Genomic DNA, 27,619 nt, shown 5'->3' on the forward strand with positions numbered 1-27,619 from the left:
ATTTGGTGATGTCATTGCCTATGTGGCCCTGCATCAGAACTCTAAGTCCCTGATTTGCATTGATGCCATATCCATTCGCGTCTTGGCGAGCGAGCTTGCTACTTTCTTCAGGCTTGTGTGGTTTCTCTGTCTTTTTCGGTGTCTGTCATCTGTCTTGTATTTAGAGTTTTGTTTTCTGGATACCAGAACTCTTTGTTTGTTCTTTCATTCCTGTCCCTTTTGGCACTGGTCTTTCAGTCAGTCGCCGTTTCTGTGGACTTGTTTCCATCCTTATTTCAAATATTTGACATCTTCGCCTAAGTGGCTGCTTTTTCACGTGCCAATATCTCTTTGGTGTTGTTCGTAGAATCGAAAATTTATGTCCTAATTCCACATAATATTAAAGGTATACTGTGTATACCACTATATCCCCCACACTAAAAGACATTGACTGTCCTCAGTCACTAATCTCTTCAAGACCGACTCTATACTTCACCTATCAACCCAATTTCAAATCTATCAAAGCCCATTGTACTTCACTTTTCATTGTTCGCTCGGGCTTTGCTAGGTTGTGAAGTTCTCTCTAAGTCACGATTTGTTGGGATTAAATTTTTAATTTTTCCATCTGTGGCTGCTGCGAGTACTGGTATAAAAGCGAGGCCAGTCTACCGACAATTTTTATCCCAACAACTCGTTTTCTCAACCAGTACTCATGCTTTTCTCTGCGTTGTTCAGCCAAAACACCCTCATCTCTTACTATGTCTTCGACTGCTGCTCCTGCTATGCCCTTTGTCGCTGTGAAGGCTGTCATTACTCAGCTCTGCCAGAACCTTAGTGTTACTGCTGCTGAGAAAATGGGCCAGCTCCAGGAGTACACCGTAAGTTTTAGTGAGCTCACTAATTTTTGCGACGTTTCTGACCTGATTTTGTCAGGATCACCTTGAGCATCACAAGGAGGAGCTCATCAAGGACAAGGAGTTCTGCGAGACTATCTTCAAGGCTCGGAGCACGATCAAGAAGAAGTTTCATACTAACGCCTCCAAGCAACCCATCCACAAGGTCCTCAAGACCATTACTGGTTGGGTGCAGACGGAGCATCAGTCGGTAGAGGCTTCTCCTGCTGCTCCTATCCCTATGGGTCCTCATCGCGAAGTGAGTTCTCTATTTCTCCTTCTTCTATCCGTATTTACCTGCTTCTTTCCAGTCGAACTCCGCTCCTCGCAGCAAGGGCAGGTCCCACGCAGCTAAAAAGTCTGCTGCCATCGTCGACACCGATTCCGATGATGACGATGGTGACGACAAGGTAGCTGAAGCTTCTGATTCTGATGAAGACTCTGTTAAAGTATGGTTTCTCTAGATCTCATGTTCTCTTATTAGCGTGCTCACTAATGGCCTTTTCAAGATGGTCATCGACGATGACAATTCCAAGTCGGCTGCTGCCAAGCTTCCCAAGTTCCCCAAGGGCAAGGCTGGTGAAGCTTCCACGGGTGCAAAACGCAAAGAGCCTTCTAAGGTGGGTAATTTCACTTATATTTGAGATATCCCCCACACTAAAAGCTTTCAACTCTAGGAGGAACCTTCTGCCTGTTTCCATTGCGGCAGAAACAATCATTCCCTCCTCGACTGCACTGCTCCAGGCACTGTGAGTCATTATCTTTAGTGAGCTCACTAACTTTCTCACTAATTTTCAATTCCTCTAGGCTTCTTTGGCCAAACAGTACTACAAGGACAGCGATCGTGAGTCCAAACATTCTCGATACACCTTCCCATTGCCGTCTGCAAGGGAGTATTACCCCTCTAAGGGGTCCGGCAAACGTCGGTCGGCCTCTGTTCTCGGTCTCGTCAGTACTGGTGCATCTCTTTTCCTTCTCAATGCTTTATTCCTCTTCTGATCCGAGTTTTTTCAGCTGCCAGTGAAGCCAGAAGCAACACCCTTAACGAGGCTCTTCACTTGGCTCAGCAAGGGTCGTCCGTGGATGCTCTCCACGTCGAGTCCCTGGACCACCTGGCCCAGCTCGAGAGCACCATCATGGGGGATCTGGTTGTTATCCAGCACACAATCTTTGCTGCTGAGAAACAACGGGCCTTCCTCCTTAGCGAGCTCTCTGGGATTCAGGATGCTTTATCTGCTCCTCCCAAGGAGACTGCTTTGGTGAGCCCCTCTTCTTCGGATGCTGAGCACGGCCCCGCTGCCTCTACCTCGGTGAGCTTGGACCCAGCGGCGCTCTAGTTTGCGGCTCGTATCTTTGGTCCCAACCCGGCAGATGGCAACTGGTTCACGGCGCATTATTACTCATATTTCCTTCCTCTTCCTGTTTCTATGTGTAGTATATTGTTCTTTCTTGTGTATATCGTAGTTATACAATTTGTATCTTTCCTACTTGCAATCCCAGGCCTGCAGAAGGCGTTTTCTGCTTATCTTCTTAGCGAGCTCGCTAAACCTAAATATCTAAGTTGATCTCCTTCGACACTTTAAGGTGCTCTGTTTCTGGATAATCATCTGCGAAGTTCGCTGGGACCTTATCTTTAGGTTCCGGCGATTCTATCAAGTTTTCTAACTCTGCATGTGTCATATCCATGAGTTTCAAGACCCCCTCACCCAAATCAATAGATTTCCGGGCTAAGTAGGGCACTACTCTGAAAGCAGCGACCTTAGTACGTAGAATCGACCCATCTAGCTCTGCTAAAATGTAATTGCCGACCTTGGTGCGATGTACGACCACCAAAGGTCCCAAATATCGAGGTTTCATTTTCGTGTTTAGTGAGCTCTCTATTTATTTGGCTGTTTCACATCAGTACCAGATCGCCGCACTTAAACTTGAATTCCCTGATTTTGTTGGCATTCATCTTAGCGTATTTCAATGTCATTTCTCGTTTAGCGGTATCCATGTCTCTTCTCATTTTTGCAACTCGATCCGCATGCTTCTCTAGTGCGATAGCTCTTAGCCTGCGGAGCTCCCAGTCTTCTATGATTCGTCCAGGGTACTCCACCAGCCAAGTAGCTTCTAATACATCTAATGGCAGGATCGGATGAGTGCCTGTTACCACAAAGAATGGGGAACACCCCATCCTTTTTCTTACTGTGACGTGATCGGCCCACATTACCAGAATAAAGTAATGATGCCAGTGTCTCTCGTTACCACCACAGGCCTTGTACAGGGCCTGTCTCACATCCCAGTGCGGTCTCTCAATCCTTCCGTTTGCTTGGGAATTATAAGGTGCTATCAAGATATCTTTAATCCCGTACTTATGCTCTAAGTATTTCACTGCGGCCTTGAATGGCTTCCCATTATCTGTCACGATGAGGGATAGGCATCTCCACCAGCAGATGATGTCTTTGAATAGCCATTCTCCTATAGCCTGCGCAGATTCGCTTGCCAAAGTACGTCCTTCCATCCAGCTAGTGAGTGCACAATGACCATGGACTATATATTTATGTCCGTTCGAGGCCTGAGGCATGTGCATCGTATCCACATGCAACACCTGAAATATCGAAGGTGTAAATGTTACGGTAGGCGGTGCTTTGATCACTGTCTTCTGGTGTTCTTGACATATATGGCAGGTACTCACATACCATGCGATATCTCGTTCCATCTCAGGCCACCAGAATCTTTCCTTAATTAGCATTTTTGTAGCGTAGATGCTGCGGTGACCCAACTGGTCATGCGCAGCCTTCATAATGTACATCCGCCGTTCAGGATAGATCACTAGCTTGTGCTCGTTCTCCATATCTCTTCTGTACAGCTTCCCTTTCTCTACCACGAAGTTCTTAGCATAGCGAATGAAATTTCGATACTGGTTGTCCATAAATCCTTCCAGACGCTGGGTGGGATTCGCGTGCCAAGCCACTACTTGAGTGAGCTCTCTGTCGAGCATCTTAGCATACCTGCTCCCGTGTTCCTCCGGATAATCTCCAGCTTCCACAAACTCTTCTGCATCTGGTAGGAACACTCCTTTGTTGTGTCGTACCGCAAATACTTCAGCAGTGTCCAAAGCTTCTTTAATAATTTTCTCCTTGTGAAAATCATGTACCGCTCGCTCAATGGTAACATATCCATGTCTCATGTCAATTCCATCTTTGAAATCCGCAATGTCTGGGATGGGCTCCTCATTATCATTCACGAATTCCAACTCATCCACCTCTACCGGTTCGTACTCGTCCTCCGGATTTGAATATTCTTCGTCCCCAGGTTGGAAACTCCGTTGAAGAGGCTGGCTGTGGGCACCTGTGGAATAGTGAGCGGGCTAAAAGGCGAACCTCAAAAACCCACACTCACACTCACACAACTACACAAACTACAATCACCCTCGTAAGTTCTAGGGGGAGCGATTATTTCTAATGCAATCCAACTATACTTCAATATCTCTAAGAGTTTCTCTTATTCTCAGTGCTCTTAGCGAAGCTAAGCTTTCTCTAATGAATTCCTAAGTCTAGGAACTTTTACAGGAAGGTCGTTCACTGGTGCGATGCAACCTTCAAGGCAGATTTGAGTTAAAATACACAAGGGACACTGATCCCAACAGAAACAGAGGCAATACATGCCGGAACTTTAGTGAGCTCGCTAAAAGAACACCACAGGCAAGCACTGACTTAGCCCACTTGCTACACAACTGTATGTAGGGGATCTCCAACTAACTTCAACAGATGATCTCGACTCAAGAACACTTCAGAAGTGCTCGGAAACAGATTCAGAAAACGGAAACTCGAAACAGAACTGATGCAGAACAGACTGAACAGAAACAGAACAGAACAGACAGAACAGAACAGAACAGATCTCGCTTTTCCTCTTCAGAACATACTCCAAACGGACTTATCAACACTCAATGGAACAGAACAGCTTCACTGATTCTTATTCTCTCAGAACTAAGTGCACAAAAAAAAGTCTTTTCTCAAGGGTATCTTGTATTTCTCTGAGTGAGCTCGCTAACTCTACGCAAGACTCGAAGTCACAAACTGATCCTTTGTTACAGTACCGCCTTCAACGCGTGCATGGGAACTCAGGGGCTCGAAACTTGGCCTCTACCTACTGTAACCAGCCTACTTATACTACAGGGGAATTAGAATTACAAACGTCGCACAGTACCCAGACTCCTACATGCGTAGCACGTTGCCACCGCCACCTTACTGAGCATCCGGGTCGGACTTCCCAGTTTTAGTCTCATTCCTATAGTGAGCTCGCTAAATGCATGCCAAGAGGTGCTCTCCCGACACCTGCGGGCTTGTTCTCTAGCGACCGACAGGTCTAGGCGCACGGTGATGAGCCTAAACTTCCATGGCAACGGCAAAAACCAAAACTCTAGAGGAGTTCACAGCAAATGGCGTGTAGCGGCAATAAAGGCTTTGTTGTTGTGCGAGTGTTTCGGTGCACCTCCGTGCGATGAATTCCTCAAGAACACAAGTATACACTGCGACTTTTCAGTCAGCGAAGTAGTACCCTTAATGATCAAGTACTAGAAAACGTTGGCTGTAAGCTGGGAAGGGTCTCGATAGTCGAGAAGGAACGGAATCTGGTATAACTGGGAATACCGGCAAACCATGAATGAAGTGACGGCAATTTAAATAGTAAAAGCCATGGGCGATGTTGATGGAATTAGAGAAAATGCTGTCAAAGAGCAATACCATTGGCAAGATAACAAATACCGTGATGGCAAGAGACGAAGACTGTAGTCGAGAAATGAGAAACTGGTGGTAAAACGAAGATAAGACTAACTGGTGATGATATGAGGGGGAACTAGTGACGGCAAAACGATGGCTGGGACTGGGCTGGACTGAAACTGAAACTATACTGAGGTTAACGATGGCAAAACAAAACTGATACTAATCCTGAGTCTACATGGAGACTATCCTATACTGAAACTGACGGCAAGATACCAAATACCATGACTGATGATCCTATACTGAAGCTGTTGACCGAAATTCCGTGACAGATGCTGCTGGCAGCAATAACGATCCTAATCTGAGTCCACACAGGGACGTAACAATCCTGAACTGAACTGGGTAAAACGATGGCAATGTAGAAGGTGAAAACTGATGAAAACGATCCTGGCTGGTGAAAGTGAAATGATGCTGGCAGATTAAAAGATAAAAGCGAGTTGTGGACACCAAATTCCGTGTATTGGTGCAATATGAGCGTACACCAATACCGTTAGAAGAAAAGCCGTGACAGAGAGTATAACTTGGAGTGACTATGTTGTTATTGTCTATCTCCTAGCGAGTACAAGCGATAACGGTGGTCGATAACGTGGATGATGGCTAGTGTCCAGTAACTTGTGTCTAGCAACTCCCTATTTTCCGTGGTGTATACTAGCTTTTATACTACAAGTCCAGAATAAATTTAGAATACTTGAAGCGAGTCCTTAGTAAGTCCATAGTACATAGATTGGTAAGAAATGATACCAAACACATGTTCCCAATGTTCTAAAGTAACAGCACCCACACGGTTTTACTGTGTACTGTGGTTCTAAAGTAACAGCACCCATATGGCTTTACCGCATATAGATGAAGTGATTAGCAAGAATGCCACCGATCTCCGGAATTTTGAGCTGCTGTGTTGCTGCGGCAAAGTACATTGAAGCAAGTGTACTGAAGTAGATGCTTGCGGCAATCTCTTGGTGGTATAACAGCCTTAGTAAAGACTGAGGAAAGGTCACGGCATTAGAGCTAATGCCATGGAATTGCTATTTGAGCTGCAGAATTGTGGCTGTGCTGCGGAATTGCGGCTGTGCTAGGCAATCAGATGGGATTCTAAATCCGTGAGATCGACAATCAGGTGCCTGGCAGAATTAATGAAAGAAGACTGGCAGAATTAATGAAAGGGGCGTGTAATTGATGTGGGGTACAAGTGGGGAAGGATAAGTGGCGGCATTAAGCAATATTGCCAGGATTGAAACAGTAGGTTTGTGTGGTGGCTGAGGAATTAAATATTGGGTAAAATCCGCGAATTCTGAGCGTACAGAGCCTGGAGGCTCATCAACAGAACTATCAGTTCTGGCGTATGTCGTTCAAGACTTCTTTCTTGGATTCACAGAGGCTTCTCGTAGACATGGCAACAAGTGAGTCTTCGAACAATGGGACTCAGAACAATGGAACGCAGGCTTGCGGACTTCGGCTGAAGCCCATTGCACAAGCTCGTGCCGGTGATATCTGTCATCTCGCTTAAGGATTTCCCCGGATTTTCAGGTACAACGTGTCACAGTTAGCGAGCGCGCTAAGTACTCTCAGTGTTACTGCAATCTTCAAGGTTTTATCTAGCTCCCACAAGCATGCTTGTAAGTTAGAGCCTAAGGCATTGGGTATAGGGTTTGGCCTTCTCATCACGCATGCCCGTCAGGTACAGTGCGGTGACTAAGTCCTGCTTAGAATCCCATTGCTTCTTATGCCATAAGTTATATTCCATATCATTGCACCGCATAGCATTAGTGTCGACGCGTAGTTTTAGTCCGCTCGCTCACTATATCTCAGTATGCATGTAAAACACTTTAGATTGCAAAACTACACGCGTAAATAGGCTGCAGTCGCAACACTGGCTGTGTCCAAGCCACTGCAAATACCCCTTTGGGGTGCACATACAATGCAGCGGAGCCTACCGGTTCGACAGGCAACCAAGGGTGGAACCTTGGGGGTGCAACGTCGTTGTTCCCTGCGGGTGACGTCCACCATACGGGAGGTCAAAACGAGGACTACAAAGTCCAACTCCTGGGAAAGTCGCATATAGTGGCAGTGGATCCAGATGATGGTGAACTGGCATCTCCTCTGTGCATCAAGGTTCCTCAATGACAGACCACTTCAGTGATGGTGAGGTTGGGGAATCCAGGCGAGCCTAGGGATGAAGCTGAGGGCCGGTGGAGCCCAGCAGACCCGATGGCAGACTGTTGTAAAGCCTCAGGAGATAACTCAGCACCACACGTGGAACCAAGTAGAAAGGATAACCAGGGAGTGGCCACCTCTATCACAGAGGACACCAGCCGAAAAAGCTCAATCACCCACAAGGATCAAGCGGGCTGAACAGGGGAGAGAGGCTCCCCTTCCCAGGTACGTATCTCCTTGAAGGATGGCACTAACGGTGAAAGCAACCCTAGTTATTTAAAGAGTTTACGGAACTCTCCAAAATCCAGTGAAGTCCCAACTAACCCGAGTGGGTGTCCGCACCAAGGTGAAAGGGAACTGACCGGTCGCATGGTCATAGGAGCAGGGTCTTTGTGGCCTATGGACTGCGACGACGAGAGGAAGACCCCGATGCCACCAGCATCGGTGGAGTACTCTCAGGACTCCCAATGGCTGAAGCCCTTCGGAGCCACCTGGACTTGGCGAGCTATGCAACTTACCCAGACCCCAGGAGAGAAGATGTCACTTCTCAGACAGTGGGTCCACCCTCAACGACAAACGGAGGTGGATGAGCCACTGGTTGCCGACTTGGAAAACCAAGTCGGGGAGTCCTATCTGGACGAATACTGAAAGCTGGAACACATGGACCAGCTTACCAAACCACCCCAATATGTCCGAGGAGCGAAGGGGCAAAATATCACAATCACCCTACAACTGGAAACCTTTGATACTATGGCCCATCACTCCACGAAGGCCCTGATCGACAGTGGCTGTACAGGAAGCACTATTGACTGACAGTGGACCCGTGATCATGGTATCACCATGCATAAAGTGGCTCACCCCACTCCAGTCTATAATGCAGATGGTACTCACAATAAAGGTGGCGATATCACCGAATTTGCTGAAGTCCGACTTAAGATCGGGGACCACAGCGAATGTATTGAATTAGCAGTCGTCAACCTAGGAACAACCCCCATCTTCCTAGGACACGACTGGCTACAAAGGCACAACCCCCTTATTGACTGGAATACGGGTTCAGTAACCTTAGTGCACTGCGACTGCTGCAAAGTACCATTCCGACTCCCGGATGAGGATCCGGAACAGCAGTGGGGAACCAAAGTTGAGGATGGGGATACGATCCTCATCATAGACTTTGAGGAAGCCTTTCACATACGAGTGGTGGGACATAAAGCCAATGACTTAGCGGCCAAGGCCAATGAGGGAAAGAAGACAAAATCGTTCAAGGAGATCGTCCCTGAACATTATCGGGACTTCATCAATGTTTTTGACAAAGAAAACTTCAACAAACTCCCCCCTCACAAGCCTTGGGACCATGCCATTGAACTCATTCCCAATGCCAATGCCAGCCTAGACTGCGAGATATATCCTCTGAACCCGAAGGAGCAAGAGGAGCTGGATAAATTCCTCGATGAAAATCTGGCCACCGGCCGAATTCGACCCTCCAAATCCCCAATGGCGTCCCCCTTTTTCTTTGTCAAGAAGAAGGATGGAAAACTGCAGCCAGTACAAGACTACTGCAAGCTTAATGAAATAACCATCAAAAATCACTATCCTTTACCACTTATCTCTGACCTCATGGATAAGTTAAAAGATGCAAGGTATTTCACTAAGCTAGACGTCCATTGGGGATACAATAACGTCCGAATCAAGAAGGGAGACGAATTCAAAGCCACATTTCGCACTAACCGAGGACTCTATGAGCCCATGGTTATGTTCTTTGGGCTGACCAATTCACCTGCCACATTCCAGTGGATGATGAATGATATCTTCAAAGATCTCATTGCTCAGGGAAAGGTCACCATTTATTTGGATGACATTCTCATTTTCACGAAGGACAAGGTGGAACACCAAAGAATCATGCGGGAAGTCCTAAAGATTCTGTGAAAGAACAAGTTGTTCCTAAAAGCAGAAAAGTGTGAGTTCAAGGTACTTGAGACCGAGTACCTTGGAGTCATCATCAGTGAAGGGTCCATTAAAATGGACCCAGTTAAAATCGCTGGTATTATGGACTGGCCGGTGCCCTCCAAGAAACAGGAACTACAATCGTTTCTAGGATTCACCAACTTCTATTGACGGTTCATCTGGCATTATAGTGCAATTGTCAAACCAATGACAAAACTCACAGGGAAAGTCCCTTGGACCTGGGGAAAAGAACAACAAGAAGCGTTTGAAGAACTCAAATGACAATTCGCAATGGGAGTCATTTTGGCGATGCCGAACAACTACAACCAGTTTCACATGGAGGCAGACTCCAGCGAAGGGGCAGTCGGTGCTGTCCTGTCACAGGAACAGGAAGGAAAATGGTGCCCGATTGCATTCCTATCAAAATCTCTTTCCGCAATGGAACGGAATTATGAGATTTACGACAAGGAATTACTAGCAATAATGATCGCCTTGGAAGAATGGCGACATTATCTTATGGGTGCCCGTCAAGATTTCGAAATCTGGATGGATCACTCAAATCTGCAATACTTCCGCAAGCCCCAGAAACTCAACCACAGACAAGCGCAGTGGGTTACTGAGTTAGCGGAATACCACTTCACGCTCAACCACAAACTGGGAGCGTCCAACAGGAAGGCCAACCTTCTAAGTTGACGGGCTGACCACGATCAAGGCAAGAAGGACAATGACGATATTGTCCTCTTGAAACCAGAATTCTTCCGTGCCCTAATAATGCCAACCGAGGAAGAAATTCATAACAAAATCAGGAGAGCAACAAGTGATCACCAACGGTGGGACCGAGGGATCGCTTCAAGCCTCAACCACAAGAAGAGGGTCATTGAGAAAGACCACCTTCTATTTTATGATGGACATATTTACATCCCCCACGACCACACCCTATGAGGAGAACTTATCTCCCATCACCACAATCATGTCTCTGTGGGGCACCCAGGTATCGAAAAGACCAAGGAATTGGTCTTAAGGAACTACTGGTGGCCCAAAATGTGAAGGGACATGAAAACCTATGTACGAGGATGCGAGGCATGTCAGAGAACGAAAACTGATACACAATGGAAAGCAGCTCCGCTACACCCTAATGCTGTACCATCTCGACCTTGGGAACACATCTCAGTCAACATGATTACTGGATTTCCAGAATCCAAAGGCTACAATGCAGTACTAGTCATCGTGGACCAGTTCTCAAAATACATCATGCTAATTCCATGCATGAAGGAGCTCTCATCGAGTGGATGGGCCAAAATCCTACACGACAAGATCATTTGTCGATTCGGGGTCACCCCCTCCAAAGTCATTTCTGACCAGGGACCCCAATTCATATCAAAGTTCATCATTGAGCTATACGCAATGATGAATATTCAAGGAAATCCGTCGACGGCTTATCACCCTCAGACGGATGGACAAACGGAGTGGGTTAACCAAGAACTCGAAAAATACCTTCGAGTCTTCGTTAACCACAAACAGAACGACTGGAGCGAATGGCTACCATGGGCAGCATTCGCTCACAACAACTGCCAACACTCTGCAACAGGCTTTTCCCCCATCAAAATTGTCTTTGGATGAGATGGGGAAATTCACCCAACCGTGGTGAGGCAGTTGGAAACACCATCGATAACTGACTTTGTCGAAAGCCTCCAGAGAGTACGCAAGCAAGCGGAAGACTCTTTGAATAAAGCCACCAGAGTTATGAGAAAGGCTTACAACAAACACACTCACCCTGCGCAGGAGTACCAACCAGGAGATAAAGTCTGGTTGGACTCAACCAACCTTCACCTCCCCCGACCGGCAAAAAAGCTAGGCAACAAGCATGTCAGCCCCTTCGAGATTATTTCTAAAAAGGGGCCCTCCACATACAAATTAAAGCTACCGCCAGGATGGAAGATCCACAACAGGTTCAATGAACGATACCTAACTCCATATGTCCCCCCAGAGTTTTCCAACCAGGAAAGACCTCTGCCACCCGAGCCGGAACTCGTGGAAGGTGAAGAAGAGTACGAAGTAGAAGAACTACTTCAGGACCGCGACCGTATCATCGGACGAGGACACAGCCAGAGGACCATAACAGAATATTTGGTCAAATAGAAAGAATACCCAGTGGAGGAAGCTACATGGGTCAAGAGGAGCAATCTTGCCAATGCTGAAGAACTCGTCAAGGAATACGAGAACAAGGAAGACCACATACGGGATCACGATTTGCGACACTTGGAAAACGAAAGGGGATGTATAACCATATCATCTCCTGGCTCTTCAACCGAGAGCTCAACTTTCTTTCCAATCCCCAGCAGGAATCATACCGATCCATTATTCTCCGATGAGCAGGGCTATTATTCATTGGACACGGATGAAGACATCTTTGAAGACGAGCGTTCCATGTCTCCTCTAACGACTCAGATTGACCCTAGTTTCCCTCCAGAAGAACGGGGCATGTCTGCTTGGGAACAAAACAAGGACTACGAATCAGATATGGAACCCACTATTGACTCCTTCAATTGAATCCCTCTGCAGGAAGATTCATGAGGACATCTAAAGGACTGTCAGGATGACAGTCTTAGTCGAGGGGTATTATTATGACTTTACCCCTATTTTCCTTATCTTATCTTATCCTTATCCCTCAGAACCCCGGACCTGCCTATCTTATCTCTCGGACCCATAATATTCCTCTGGCACACTCCTTACCTGTTTACCTGGTTGCCGTCACCCCAGTTCACAGCTGCCACACCCCAGGTGACCGACGACCCGCATGTGCTATCATGCTTCTCTTGATGGCATCATGCTTCTTAGTAGTTGGATGAGAGTCGACCGCCAGTCGAGGGCGGTCTGTGGGATGCAGTCTATTCAGACAGAGTCCTGTGCAGATGCAGGTGATATGCGCTCTTTACTCTCATTCGTCAGGAGTACACTTCTTTTAGTGTCCTCACTCCTCATTCGTTGAAAGACGCACTTCTCATTGCATGTGCCCTTGTAGATACTATTCTTAGTACAAGTCTAACATGTATTTAAGCTAGCCTATGCTGTGGCCTTAGACCCCAGCTTTGGCTAAGGTTATATACTCCTAACTCTTACAAGCTCCTTGCTTTCGCTATAAAGTGATGCCTAACTTCTTGCAATCTACCAACGCCTCTCTAACACTGAATCACCGAATGCGAGTGACAGGATAGAGACCAGCCTTGGTTCAGATTAGAGTTAGTGCATAACACTGGCAAAGCATATAGAGGGAGATATTGTGAGTTTAGATGATGGGGCACAGAGAGACTAATGATTGGACAACTTTTTGGTAAGCATCACTTCTTATATGGGATAGGATGATGATGAATAATTTTTTTTAGGTATGGGTGATGCATTGACTAATTACTTGGTAGAGAGGACATGATCAAGTACTCCCATGATCATCAAGTGAGAACAATCTCTTATTTTTACACATCACCAAGCTTATCAACTCAAACCACTCAGATATGATCCATACAGCACTTTGTCAGAGGTACACAATGTCATTTACATGTCAGCTATCTATTAATTTAGCAATTCATCTAGGTGATGCCTTACCTGTCATGGCAAGCAATTGAGAACAAGTCAGTTCTTGAAGATGGACAGTATCTGAAGAGAGACAGAGAGTGGGGTCACAAATTTAGAAGCATATATTTGGGTAGGTCTATCAGTACAAGACTTGGGTGGATTGAAGTGGCTGCTGGTGCAGTATATAACCTGTTTCCTCTATACCTTCATAGACAAATGTATAACCAAAGACAGAAGAGCAATAATAAGTGCCATAAATACTGGCATGAGCCAATTCTGACTTGTGTGAAAGGCCAATAGCTCTTTCTCAGCTCGGGCATGGGTAACTGGAGTAATGTCTGCAGTGACCTTGCAATCACGAGCAGTAACTGGCAATAAAGTTTGGATGAGATCATCATCTGTATGCTTTTTTTAGCAGAGTGCATGAACCCAAGATGCTAATTCTTCAACTTACAAAGAACTTCAATTGGATCCTCAAAGATCTTCATGCAAGGGAGATCAAAATATTTGCATATATCTGCACCCTTGAGGGCAGGATCAAACCCACACAAGGTGTTTATTTCAACAATGGTCGAAAATACTTTTTCTGGTATGGAGCATATGCATGGATGAGTTGAGAAGTGGACTTGAATTCCAAAAAGAGCTTCCACTTCCTTGACAGATATCTCATTGGATAGACTTGAGTCACAAAACCAATGAATGACAGGCCAGGAAAATGTGTTAGACTGTGAATCAAAACAGGGTTCACAGATTGTTAGCGAGAGAGCCAATGTATCTTCGCTGTCTGCCATAAATGTGTTCAATAACTGGAAGGGGTCATAACATGGTGTTATATGAAGGGAAAAGCACAAGCCATAGCACACTGGACATTGGTCAGTATACTGTTGAGTTCCTCTGATATGCTACACCAACCTCCAATGTATTTTCTGACATCCATCCTATGATCAATGCCTCTTATGTTCTGACAAGACAATGACAGTTGTGAAGCTTGTGCAAACCATGAGTACATCATCTGCTGCATATTTCCATCATATTTGGAAGACGAGCAGCTCTCAGAGACTATGTCAAGATAATGCTCCTGAATGACAGACAAATTATGAATGGTAAGTGATCCACTGATGGGTGAAGGAGTCAGCAGAGAGTACAGATAAATAATTCATGTCAATCACACCTGCATGTAGAAACAGGCATTGGACAACCACTCCATCTTAGATCCCATGAATCCCATTCAATTGGCTCAATTGCTATCTTGCCAACTTGGATGAACCCAAAAAGGACTTGGATTGGCCCTGTCCATACTGATACACTTCCTATGCTGCAATCATCAAATTGGCTAGATGTCATCCTATACCCATCCTCCATAAAATGATAAAGGGCATCATAAATCTTTATGAGATGGCTTTTATCCAAGCTTGTAGAGCACATCAGCAAATTCCAATCTCTGATCAAATTAGTGGCTGGTGTGTCTAGAGCACTCCCATGTCATTGCAACCACACTGCAGGGTGTTCCCTTATATCCACATAAAAGGGATAAAAACGATAGGAAGATGAGAGTTCTGCCAACACAATTTGGCCTCCTTCATTGATATACATATGATGAACACCAATGTCCTTTGAAGCATAGCAGTTAGTTGTTACATGCATACTTTCAAGGCAATTACTCACAGATGCGAAGTCTATCCAATCCTGGTGAGATGTGCGGTAAAGGCTATTGAGGTAATCTGAGGCCAACTAATTCAACTATTCAATATTGATATGCAGAGAATAGGAAAATGTAGCATCTCCAAATCATTGACCTACAGAAAGGCATATAATTTGAGTAGCATTACAGTATATTTCAGTGAAACCCACCAGTTGCATGTTGAAATGCAAGAACTGCATTGCAGTCAAGGAGTCACGATAGTCACGGATTGTTTGTTGTATGGTACCTGTAGACAAGTATAAACTTAGAATTGCAAAAAGAATTTATGATTATCCTTACCATGGATTACAATTGCAAGAAAATCTGGAGACCTGCATACACCAAAGACCTGGGCAATATTTTGATGTCTAGACCATAAGATTAATATTCCATGAACACTGTCACAAAATGTTGCTAGCATACTTGGGTTTTATCAGTCTATCCACGTCAATGTGGAATTGCTAGAGGACACGTGAGCACCAGGACTCAATCCGACAGAGCTGACACAACCCACTTGTATGACATCTTGTTTGCTCAACTTGCTGCGGCTACTACGTTGATATACACAAACAATTTTAGGTGTATTACCAACATCAGCATTATAACGAGTAAACACTGCTTTGTCATCTGGGTAGTCAAGGCAATCTCTCAAATAGATATCCCCGGGAAGAACATCCCGAACCTGAATCATGTAGGGCATGGTAAATCGCAGATTCTGCGTACTAGAAGAAGGCGTACATATCCTTTGTAGCTGCTCCGCTCCTTCAATGTCTGGACGTCTGCACTAAGTTCATCGGCTTTCTTGCTCTGCAGGACACCCCATGTGTGTATCTCTTTGTATATGCTGTCTGCATGTTTGTCAATACTAGATATGGTATGCCTTTGCGACGTCTCGATGGCACTGGTAAGAGCATCTGTCCTAGTCCTCAATCCATCTTTGATGTCTGAAATAACGAAGCGCGAGTCGATGGCCATGCGAATCTATCAACCAACCTGGGTAAGCTTATACCGGTCAAGATCTCAAGACGCACCATAAATTTTTCCTTGATTGCATGCACGCGTTTCCTGTAACCATTAACAGTGTCGCATACTTCATTTCTCTTCAGGAAACGCTTGAACCACTTGAACCGTCCACGGGACTCGAGCCGGGTGCTGTTCACCTCATCGCGTAAGTATGTCATGTATCTAAAAAGATGTTCGTCAACAATGCTTCAGAATCCAATTGTGCCCACTCACTTTTCAAACTCTGCACAAACATCACCAAGGTCGAGAGCGCTACTTTTGCCATGTTCTTCAATGGCATCCAGGATGAGGTTTATAGTCTCCCCTATACTCTCCGCTAAATCAAGCAGATCCTCATCGTTCTTTCCAGCCTTCTGCAATCCCTAGTTAAAGACGATGAAACACTATGTGTAAGCTTCTCACGTACCTGAATGGCCTCCAGTATGAGTACAGCACAACCACCGATGCCTTTGATATACGGAAATGGTGCCATTTCCCCAGCGGCGGCGGCAACCTTAGCTATTTGAATCCAAGTCTCCAGATTAGACGAGCGAGTCATGCTGGATGAACATCCATTAGCTGAGTGACCTCAAAGCAAGAGTAACAGAAATGCTCACTTTCTTGGAAATCGGGTAGGATAGTACGTGGGTGAGCAATATTACAGGGTGATGATGATGGGAGTCGAAGGCAAGGATCGAAAAGGTAACATAGTGACATATATACTTTCCACGGGGCGCTTATTTCTTTCGTTTTCTCACGGTTACAACATTCCATACAGTGGTTTACAGCAGTATGCATAGCATTGACGGTGACATACAGCTAGTGCTGTATCCGCACATGGTTCAGGTAAAAAAAGACTGGGTCCACAGCCGTGAGCTGTAGTGCTCATGATGTTAAAGGATATTGGCGTTGGGGGTGAAATACTACCAAACGTTTGTCCATAAAGTCTTCGACACTGGACCGGCCGTATTCCGAAAAACTGCTTCAAAAAAGTCAGTAATGAATTTAAGTTATTATATCCGAGTAAAATGCTCACCCCAGTCCAATAAGTCCTAAGAATGACTCCAAATGGATCATGGAGCTGTTAGCCTGAGTTTTATTAGGAAACGTCGAGGTATAGGATCGCATTACTTTTACCTGCTCGAATCCGAGGTACCAGTTTCTCTGCAGAACCTAAATCCGACGTCCACAGAGATGAAGTAAGCGTATAATCGGACATATTAGCGAGTTCTACGGCTTCATCGATCGTGTCGACGGCTGTAATTGAAAGTTCTGAATATCTGTTAGAAGTTGGGCATGCACGTGTCACGAAAACACCCACCAGGACCAAATGCTTCCCGCTCCTACAGTCCAGCACCCGGGTTAACGTCTGTGAACACATGGGGTTGTATCACGGAACCATCCCTCGTGATGTCCCCTATGAGGACTTTCGCTCCCTCTCCAATCGCCTCGTGAAATATACCCAGTATATTCTCTGCAGAGGACTGGGAAAACAAAGTGGAGAGCGTAGCCGTAGGGTCCGTATATGGATCTCCGGCTTTCAGAGATTTGCAGAGCTCGCAGATTAAATTGTCGGATACGCCCTGCTGTACAAGAACTTGGCTGCTAGACATGCACACTTGGCCAGGGTAGAGGAGAGCTCCGGATACGATACCTTTCGCCGCAGAGTCTATCAGCATCGTCGAGAACCTGAGGAAGTGTTTTGAGGGAACGCTGTATACACAGAAGATGGTAGATGACTTACAATTGCAGGCGCCGTCCCGCCAAGTTCGAAAACACAAGGTTTGAGATACTTTGCTGCTTCACTTGCGATTATCCTTCCGACACGATCGCTACCTGTGAACTGAAAGGAATGAGCACATCGATACAAGGAAGCCTAGCAACAAACATTGATCCTCCGCACAGACGGATGTGCAATGATTTCCGCGCTCAAAGTAGGCGAATCCTCCCTCGATATGGAGATCAGATTGAGAAATCCTGCAGGCAGTCCGGCCTCTTGCAATAGTTCCGCGACGATGAACTGACTCTGTGGACTCAATTCCGATGATTTGAGCACGACGGTGTTCTCACAAAGAATAGGCACAGCAATGGCGCGTAGTATGAGTACGATAGACGCATTCCATAAAGCAATGCCAAAGCTAACGGGTCAACGTTAGTCGAAGATATACAGAAATACAAAAACGACTTGCATCACACCCATCGCCCTTCTTTGAATGACGACCTCCACGCCGGGAACCCTGTCCGAGGCGGTCTTTTCATCACCCAGAAGATCCCCAAGTTTTGATGAATCACCAATAAAAGACTGTGAGAAACTCCGGTCGATTGGCGTGGCAGTTTCTTCTTTCATGGACTGTGAGACGAGTTGCTTGTAACGTTCAGTGAGAGGATACCGGCAGCCTTGACGAGGACGTCTTCACGTTGCTGGAGTAGAGAATGTTCCCACGTCTTGAAGGCAGCATGGGCTGCATCGATGGCCGTAAGACAGTCCGCGCTAGTCGCGGATGCAGTTCCTCCCACTACGGCGTGAGAGTATGGGTTCACCACGTCGAGCGTTTTGTCGTCGCAAGAGCCTGATAAATGACCTTGGCAATGCGACTTTCACATGTACGCCGCTGCTGCCTGTTGTAAGGTCATAAGCAAAATAAATAGAAAATGGTTAGCATACCTATATACTGATTATCAACACTCTCTTTACCAGACATTGCAGAAGCATGGAATAGCGCGTATCAAGCGGAACGACGACGTGGATTGAGGAAAAGGTACAGACCACTGGTCAGAATTTGTAATTCCCAGATACGGTAACGCCAGACAAATTCGCTAGTGACCTTGATGTCGCCGAGAAGAATGCCTTCGACGTGCATGCCGACTGCCATCCTAGCACGCGATGTCGCTGGAATCAGACAATACTCTCACCGTCTCACGAGCGCCATTTTCACTGGCAGGTCACAGGATCACTACGATGGATCTCCACTACTGCTTGCTTCCCTTCGTTCTCGAGGCGAGCGCACCACGCAGCTGGATTTGGATACAGGATGGGAGAGAGAGCTTTGATAGGAGGCGGATGTGTTTCTGCAGGCGTATCGGCAGGCGAGAGGGTTTGGGTCGGGATCCGGTCTCTGGGTAGACGACTCCAAACAGACGGCTGCTCTTCACAGCCACAGATGTACGATGCCCTCTGCAGCCATCCATGCAGTTTCTCGCCCTCTTTTCCCTCTCGATGTAGCCGGTTACTCCCCCTCTCCCTCCAGTTTTACCCATCCTTAGGCCACCGTCGCGTCGATCTGCTCCCAAGTCCGCCTTTGAGTTATTCCCAAACGACCTCGGCTTCAACTCGAATTCTTATAGTTCACGCCGGTGGAGGGTTGAAGGGGCGTTATACGTTCGGGGCACGGCGCATCTTTTGTGCATCCATGCGCGCGTCGATGTTAACCTCTCAAAGACAACCCTTCCACCCTCCAAACAGACGACTACCCTCCCCAGCCACACCGCCGCACGCCTCTCAAGTCGAATCCCTCGTGTCGATTTCTGAATACCCAGGACGGGAGGGATAAGCTGAGGAGGATTGGGGCCAGGGCTCTCAGACCTGGGATGGTGTACCCGAGTCTGAGTGCCTGGGGCCGGGATGGTCAGTGGAAAGACCGACGGCTCTACTGAACATGGATATAGTTCGGCTTCCTCGTCCAAAGAATCGGGTCCACATCCCCTTCCGATGCAAGCACTCGACGATACGGCGAGGTGCTTGTTGGCTGTTGGAATCGACACTGCATTTTGCAATGCGAGGTTGGCTTGTCTCTCTGTTCGTGTAAGGCCACACACCGTACCCTTTCCTTCCCATCCGCCTACGTCCCATGCTCATTCCACTGGTCCCTCCGTACTCTACTCCCTCCTCCGTCTCCGCCTCCCTTCATCTTGCAAGCTATATCGGTACGGCTCCAAGGAAACCCCGACCAAACGAGCGCACGCCCGCATCAGGATTATGTTGATGCTTGAGAAAACTAGTAATGAGGCGAAGGGGGACTGCGTTTTGGGAACGGAGGGTCTTTGTGTATGCGCATGTGCAGAGGACGCGCGCGGTTTGATCATGGTGGGGAGATGAAGACCAGTCACACTTCCCCACCACCATGATCTCCTATCCTCTTGACCATTTCTGGTCTCCTCTTTCTCTTTCTTGTGTCTTTCGGCGGGGGTTCGTACATGACTCCGTCCTTAGACCTCTTCATTGTTGGCAGGGGTTCGTTTAATGACCCTGTCACTGTGTGTTTCATTGGCGGGGGTTCGTACAATGACCTCGTCGTGCCAATACCTCCCCGTCACTGGCAGGGGTTCGTTCAAAGACCCTGTCATGGTACAGATACCCATCCTGCCCTTCAGTACAAATATCTCTATCGTTGGTGACGATTCGTATAATGATCCTGTCGTGGGATCATGTTTCTTCCGTTCTCGCGTGTGCTGTTTTCTGATACTCTCAGCCTCCGAGTGTGTCTGGCAATCCCGCACGTACTTCACAGAGACCTTAATCTGATGGGTGTTACGCCGCATATTGCGCGAACTATGTGGGCGATGTCCTAGTGAAAACAGGGACTGCGATGTTTCTTTGCTCCAAGCATTGACGCACGCCGGTGCTCCATAGCCTCTGTGCTATAGTGTGTCCCTGGCAATGTTATTGCTACCACGGAGAGCCGTCAAAAAGCCTCCTTGTCGCAGCACCTTCCCTTGTTCGCCCCCATATTCATAGGCGTACACTTTCAATCTCATCCCGCCCCGTTGAGCGGGGTGAATGGAAATTTGGTCGATTACTAGTCTTTCTTTCTACTCGCTGCACTCGCAATTAATTACTCTTTCTGCTAGATATCGTCTTCGGGTGCTATTTCTTCATTCATTGTTCGTATGCTTCGTCGACGGGTTCCGTATAATGGCCCCGTCTTCGCTCTTTGACGCTATCTCTTCCTCTTTGCTCATTGAAGGCTGCTGAGCCTTTTCACCGTACACAGAAAGAAGGCATCGCACCTCTCCGCATTTCACACCCTAGTATACTGTCCTTATTGTTGCTCCCCACGTCGTTCATGATGCTACACTGGCGACGCTCGTGACCCTGATGTGGGGTCCTTACACTGCAATTATCTCACTGCAATGTATTATGCATATTTTTCTGTGATATATTCACCTGTCCCTGCAATTCCTTCAAATCCGTGAGACGTTCTTGGCTGGTGACTGAGGATATCACAGCGGCATGAGGGATTGTGGTCTGGCGTTCCTTTTTGGGACCTAGACCGGTTATCTATCTACCTCTACGCTCCGCTTCCTGTAGTTTTCGACAGTGACCGTGATCTCTACAACTTTGTCGACCAATTCCGTTCACTCGTATCCCAAATCAGCCAAGAGACCGATCAAGGTCAAGAATATGCTCGTCCTGATAGGTCTTCGAGTTCTCATAATTGTAACGAGCCTGTAGTCAATCATTGGGACACTGCGGGTCGTCACCAATGTCATTACTGATATTGCTGATGATTAGGTCTGACACAAACTTGATTCTGGGAGTTTCAAGTCGCGAGAACGAGCTTTCTCCGATCTTGTCTTCGGATACCTCTCTGTGATGGAAATTGTCTAAACTTGACGTACAATCGGAATCTTCTGGCAGTTGGAGTTTTCTTGAAGAAGCACCTAGAGATGTCGATGCCTTTACAATCGTAACTAGCGAGGGATATGGGGTACCAGACGGCTTATCCATTTCGATGTCGTTTAGTTCCATTCAAGTGTAATTGTGACTTGAAGTGATTCTGTCAGTTGGTAGCTGTCATTCAAAGCAGTAGATCAAATGTGAATGGTCATGGTGGGATGATTTAAGAAAAGCCAATAATATAATCCAATACCCGTTTACACCACAGAGCAAATAGAAAACACAAACACAGCGTCGTTATGAAGGCACCGGCACCGGCTTGGAGGAATTCTCCAGCTATTTCTTCCGAAGAACATTCCTGGCCCGCAGGTTCTCCGACGCCTTCTGAACATCCTCCTGCTGCCGTATCTTCCACAAATAGTCCTCCGAATCCAACACGAAGAACAGACGGTATATGTACGAACGCACACTTTGATCTTCAAGCCGTCACTGGTCTTGATGTTTGCTTCGGCTGGAATAGTCGCCGATAGATTTCTAGTGAAGAATGAATGAGCATCTGGCATAGTTCAAGGAGAGGCTGTGCTCACTTTTGTAGGAATGGCCGCATGATCTTCGTTTGGGATACATCGGTGGTCAGACCAGTCTATTTAGCAGGGTGAGGATCATAGACAGCGATTCAAGAAATAATTATAGCTCACTTGAGCATAGGATTTTATGTACGCCTGCCATCGCCCAGTCAATACCTCCGAGTCATCAAAGCTGGAATCATCCTTCCCAATCAACTGCAATGTCATCTTCTTAGATTCCGGCAGCTGCTCCCATCGCGTCAATTCCATATTACGATCTAAAAGTGTCGAAAGAACTTATCCAGTCGATACGGAACAGATTCTGATCCGGCCCAAGCACCTTTGAGCGTTATGCCGATTGTTCATGTAGTCTTGCATTGTGAGCGAGGGAATACTTCGGTCTCGCTTCAGAGTTTCTTGCAGCTCTTGACTCTTGGAGTCGGCAAGGATTACTTGGATCTGCCGGACACGTAAAACACATATCATCATCGAGAAACAATCACTCTTACCTGTTTGATAATCGATCCGATCAGCTTGTCGATGGTAAAGATCTTGTAGGCTTCCTGAAGAGTAATTGTAAGCCATACCATCGAATCGTAATGAATGAAGAAGACGCACCTTGACTCCAAACATAAGCCGCATCTGCTCCTCAAACGCTGGCTACTCCACCTCATTATCAAACAAGCGTTTGCAAGATTCGAGCATCAGCTCGTAAAAGTAGCTTGCATTGGCATTAGGATCGCTCATGCTCTCGATAAAAGCGGTAGCCTGAGGCGAAAGTCCGGTAGAAATGAGGGGAGCTTACCTTTGTGGCCCTTCCGTTGCAAGCTGGTTCGAGATATTTCGGAACTTCAAAAGACGCGTATACATGACCTATCACGACAATAGCATCAGAAGCTGCGAAACCGAAATGTCCGACCAACGCACCTCTAGTAGTCGCAGCAAAACATAAAAGTGGTTATTGGCGAAGAACGTATTCTTGACCCGTCGTTGCTGGCCTTCAGCTGGACTACCTTCAGCCGGCGCGGGCGACGGCACCCTGGAAAGAGAACGAGACGTTGCCTCTTGCGCTCTAGTTTTCCGGATCGTCGATTTAGCTTGCTCACTCTTGAGCAGTTTCCTCCTCAAGTCACCTGCAGCCGCTCCTATGCCTCCATTCCTCTCTTTACCACTCCCTTTCGAGCTCCCAACACTCGACACCTCCGCATCGCTAGCATCACTCACATCACTATCTGCAGTCTCTTAGACAATTTGGAAAGCATTATTGAACACCACAGGATCCAGGACAAAAAATAGCGGAACAAACGAGCGGAGGAGCTGCTCTATCCGTTTACGATCCGTGAGCGCGATCTGCCCTTGAGTGCGGTCCAAGAATGAGAACGTCAGCTTCAGTCCGTCCTGTATCACGGACAGGTCATCGATTACGAACTCTAGTTGATGGGAGGGTCGAGTCCTAGCGAAAAGGGGATCAATCGACGACACGCGTTTTGCCATCTGCCCCTCCTTCGCTGCCTCGATCTGGTTGACGAAGGACTTGACCGAGGTAGCCTTCTTGTCCACTGACCGGAACGTGATGCTCTGGTGGTCGAGACTTTTGATGTAATTCCTCGCGTCAACTTCTCGCCACACCTTGTTTCACTCTCTCTGTGCCCGCTTCCACTCCTCCTCCTTGGCCTTCAGCCGGAGAAGCACTTGAGGAATCGCCTGTGAAGGGTAGTCCTGCATCGCCTGAATCACCTCCATCCATTGTTGGTGACGGTGATTTGATCGTGTGTGGAACCGTCCAAGGTGCATTCGATACGATAACCCGCTGGTAAAAAAGTGTTGAATCCAATGATGAGCTGCGAGTGGCCGAAGAAAAGAAGGGATACACGCTGTATAACACCTGGTGTGTCGATCCTATGCTCCCTGTGAGGATAAAAACAGAAAGAGATCACGGATTATGCACAGCTGGCTCTTAAACTCCTTCATAATATCCAGAAATTGGTTATAGACGTCCGGCTGGTCTGGAACTGGACCTTGACAGCATCAAGGTAGCTGAGGGCATCTGTCACGTTGAGCGGATGGGGTTCCGGAGTATTCATGGGTGGCGAAGGTGGAGAGACGTCGACCACCATAGGATTCGACGGCTGCAGCAGTAGAGCAACCGAGTCCGACCTGGCCTCTGTCGTCACTGGGACCGGTGTAAGAGGCTGCTGGACGCCAGTATCCTTCACGGAGATCTCCTTGGAGATTTCGTTCTCCGGTGCGGTTGCCGTTTTCATGGAGGAATCGTCAGCTGTCCCATGGCTGGATATTAGGTTCTGATTGTCGGGTAAACCTGATCCTTTCGGCTTGGTGTCACGGACAGGCTCGGTATTCGGACTTTGGGATGGGATGTCAACATCCATGATGAATATGTCGTCATCGACAAGAGGAGAGTCCGGGCGTCGCTGTTGACGTTTTACCTTAATGTATTCAGGGACGCAAATACCCGTCGACCTTCCTTCACAAATCAGCCCTGTGCCTCGACGAAAAGGGCCTTTTCTCATTCAATGTGAGCAAGTAGCTTGAACCCTTATCTCATAACCTCGCCAATTCTACGAAGACAGGCATGCAGTCTTTATGGGTCCAACATATCCGCTTTCCAATTCAGTAGCTGACATCGATATGATGGTGCTCAAGACTCGAGTTCTTGTCAGTGATATGCTGGGTGATGGCGCGCCTGTCCCACTTCATGTCATATTCGATGCATGAAGCGAATCTCTCGGTCCAGGTAATATAAATCTCATCACATCTTCTTACTTCATAATCCTCTTCAGTGCTGCATCCGACACGATCTGCAATACCTCTGGAAAATGCTCGTTGAGCATCGTCCGTTTGGACATCCAACAACTATTCAGTATGTTTCGATTCAGCTACGTTTTCGGTTGATGACAGCAGCTATCTTAGTCTCTAATACATCAAACCGATAGGATATAATCGTATCAATGGAACGGTGCCGCGTGACACCGTGTAGACCCACCACGCTGTAAATAACAGCAGGGTGAGTGAACTCATCGTTTTTTATTTTTGGTTTGCAATTGAACCTTTCCACCAGTGGTGGGACATCTGGTCATGGTCGATTTGACGTGAATAGATTTATATACCAGCACACTATCGTCTCGTCCCGTACTTGCAGACCACCCACTTGTGGTCCGAACGTGTAGGCCCTACTTCCCAATTAGCATATATGATACTAACCATCTTTTAGTGATCTTGCTCATGACCCTACTATAGTCAGCAGTAGCGTACATGTGATGTATCGCCAAGTCACATCAGGGTCATTTATCAGGTTATCGCAGCGTCCCGCAACACCGATATGCATATGTCTGAAACTCTTTCATTCACTCCACTCTTCATCAATGGGCAGAAAGTCTCTTCCAGCGATGACAACACGTTCGACGTGGTGAACCCATACTCTCGCGCCGTAGTAGGAAGAGCTGCATCCGCGACCAGCGCCGACTGTCTTGCGGCTATCGATGCAGCTCATGCTGCCTTCAAGATGTGGGAACATTCTCCACTCCAGCAACGTAAAGACGTCCTCATCAAGGCTGCCGATATCCTTTCCACTGACCGCTACAAGCAACTTATCTTGCAGTCCATGAAGGAAGAAACTGCCACGCCAATCGACTTTTGTATGTATAACTGGAGCTCCTCACAGGCCTCTCTCCGTGATACATCAAAACATGGGGATCTTCTGGGTGATGAAAAAACAGCCTCGGACAGGATTCCCGGGGCGGAGGTCCTCGTTCAGAGAAGGGCGATGGGCGTGATGTAACTCGTTTTTATTTTTATGTATTTTTGACTAACACTGACGTATCCGCTAGCTTTGGCATTGCTCCCTGGAATGCGCCTATCACGCTTACACTGCGCGCCATTGCTGTCCCCATCCTTTGTGGAAATACTGTCGTGCTTAAATCATCGGAATTGAGTCCACGGAGTCAGTTCATCGTCGCGGAACTATTGCAAGAGGCCGGACTGCCTGCAGGAGTTCTCAATTTAATCTCCGTATCAAGGGAGGATTCGCCTACTTTGACTGCTGAAATCATTGCACATCCGTCTGTGCGGAAAATCAATGTCAGTCGTTGGACTTGGGTTTCTTTGCATCGACGTGCTCATTTGTTGCAGTTCACAGGTAGTGATCGTGTGGGAAGGATAATCGCGAGCGAAGCAGCAAAGTATCTCAAACCTTGTGTTTTCGAGCTTGGCGGAAAGGCGCCTGCAATTGTACGTCATCTACCATCTTTTGTGTATACAGTGTTCCCTCAAAACACTTCCACAGGTTCTCAACGATGCTGATATAGACGCCGCGGTGAAAGGTATCGTATCCGGAGCGCTCCTTTACTCTGGCCAAGTGTGCATGTCTACTAGTCGAGTTCTCGTACAGCGGGGCGTATCGGACACTCTGACAGAAAAAATCTGCGAGCTCTGCAAATCTCTAAAAGCCGGAAATCCATATACGGACCCTACGGCGAAGCTCACCGCTTTGTTTTCCCAGTCTTCTGCAGAGAATGTACTGGGTATGTTTCGCGAGGCGATTGGAGAGGGAGCGAAGGTCCTCGTAGGGGACGTCACGAGGGATGGTTCCGTGATACAGCCACATGTGTTCACAGGCGTTAAACCGGGTACTGGGCTATGGGAGAGAGAAGTGTTTGGTCCTGGTGGGTGTTTCCGTGACACGCGGATGTTCAAGTTCTAACGGATATTCAGAACTTTCAATTACAACCTTCGACACGATTGATGAAGCCGTAGAACTCGCTAATATGTCCGACTATACGCTTTCTTCATCTCTGTGGACGTCGGATTTAGGTGCTGCAGAGAAACTTGCACCTCGGATTCGAGCAGGTAAAGCAAATGCAATCCTATACCTTGACGTTTCCTAATAAAATTCAGGCTACGCCAATGTTAACGGCTCCACAATCCATTCGGAGTCATTCTTAGGACTTATTGGACTTGGGTGAATTGTTTACTCAAATATAGCAACTCAAGTGCATTACTGACTTTTTCGAAGCGGTTCTTCGGGATATGGCCGGTTCAGTATCGAAGACTTTACCGACAGACGTTTGGTAGTATTTCACCCATCACGACAATATCCTTTAACTTCATGAGCACCCCGGCACATGGCTCGGAACATCAGAGCTGTGGACCCGTTGCGGGTGCAGCACTAGCCGTATGTGACCATCAATGCTGTGCATACTGCTGTATGAAATGTCATAACTGTGAGGAAACGAAAAAGATAAGCGCCCAGTGGAAAGTATACATAGGTTACCTTTTCGATCCTTCCGTCCCATCATCGTCATCTTGTAATACTGCCCACTTATCGTACCACCTTACCCTCCTTCGAAGAAGGTGCCTATCTCCATTGCTCTTGCTTTGACGCTGACTTGATAATGAGCGCTCATCTATCATGACTCGCTCTGGAACCACAAGGTTCA

At 47.0% G+C, this 27,619-nt stretch overlaps 5 protein-coding genes across 5 annotated transcripts; 1 reads left to right on the forward strand and 4 right to left on the reverse strand.

Moving 5' to 3' along the window:
• Positions 1-14,850: 14,850 nt before the first annotated feature.
• Positions 14,851-16,900, reverse strand: EV420DRAFT_781013 (uncharacterized protein). The gene is made up of 11 exons (XM_060483442.1): positions 16,598-16,900; positions 16,408-16,540; positions 16,215-16,354; positions 16,010-16,163; positions 15,717-15,959; positions 15,493-15,660; positions 15,402-15,439; positions 15,279-15,346; positions 15,149-15,225; positions 14,963-15,093; positions 14,851-14,908 (listed from the first exon to the last, which is right to left on the reverse strand). Exons 2-10 carry the CDS (start codon positions 16,537-16,539, stop codon positions 15,034-15,036), a joined length of 1,080 nt encoding a protein of 359 aa, XP_060326946.1. The 5' UTR covers position 16,540; positions 16,598-16,900; the 3' UTR covers positions 14,851-14,908; positions 14,963-15,033.
• Positions 16,901-17,079: 179 nt separating this feature from the next.
• On the reverse strand, positions 17,080-18,682 carry EV420DRAFT_1622136 (Aldehyde/histidinol dehydrogenase; the record flags this gene model as incomplete). Its single annotated transcript, XM_060475777.1, has 8 exons — positions 17,080-17,252; positions 17,302-17,323; positions 17,348-17,649; positions 17,721-17,823; positions 17,869-18,118; positions 18,149-18,330; positions 18,354-18,550; positions 18,646-18,682. The coding sequence occupies 8 exons, from the start codon at positions 18,680-18,682 to the stop codon at positions 17,080-17,082; spliced, it is 1,266 nt and encodes a 421-aa protein (XP_060326947.1).
• Positions 18,683-21,879: 3,197 nt separating this feature from the next.
• EV420DRAFT_1565242 (uncharacterized protein) lies at positions 21,880-22,823 on the reverse strand (the record flags this gene model as incomplete). The annotated part of the gene is made up of 7 exons (XM_060474017.1): positions 21,880-22,020; positions 22,062-22,131; positions 22,185-22,240; positions 22,296-22,441; positions 22,481-22,622; positions 22,673-22,726; positions 22,782-22,823. Coding segments are annotated over 7 exons (597 nt in total), but the record flags the coding sequence as incomplete, so codon positions are not given.
• Positions 22,824-23,856: 1,033 nt separating this feature from the next.
• Positions 23,857-24,557, reverse strand: EV420DRAFT_1565243 (uncharacterized protein). The gene is made up of 2 exons (XM_060474018.1): positions 24,112-24,557; positions 23,857-24,062 (listed from the first exon to the last, which is right to left on the reverse strand). Exons 1-2 carry the CDS (start codon positions 24,132-24,134, stop codon positions 23,897-23,899), a joined length of 189 nt encoding a protein of 62 aa, XP_060326949.1. The 5' UTR covers positions 24,135-24,557; the 3' UTR covers positions 23,857-23,896.
• A 539-nt stretch (positions 24,558-25,096) lies between these two features.
• Positions 25,097-27,543, forward strand: EV420DRAFT_780744 (Aldehyde/histidinol dehydrogenase). The gene is made up of 9 exons (XM_060483441.1): positions 25,097-25,188; positions 25,243-25,347; positions 25,396-25,958; positions 26,012-26,261; positions 26,313-26,411; positions 26,467-26,845; positions 26,895-27,029; positions 27,078-27,141; positions 27,196-27,543. Exons 3-9 carry the CDS (start codon positions 25,504-25,506, stop codon positions 27,290-27,292), a joined length of 1,479 nt encoding a protein of 492 aa, XP_060326950.1. The 5' UTR covers positions 25,097-25,188; positions 25,243-25,347; positions 25,396-25,503; the 3' UTR covers positions 27,293-27,543.
• Positions 27,544-27,619: the final 76 nt, after the last annotated feature.

The sequence above is a fragment of the Desarmillaria tabescens genome (genome assembly GCF_030435595.1).
Source record: "Desarmillaria tabescens strain CCBAS 213 chromosome Unknown EV420scaffold_38, whole genome shotgun sequence".
NCBI lineage: Eukaryota > Fungi > Basidiomycota > Agaricomycetes > Agaricales > Physalacriaceae > Desarmillaria > Desarmillaria tabescens.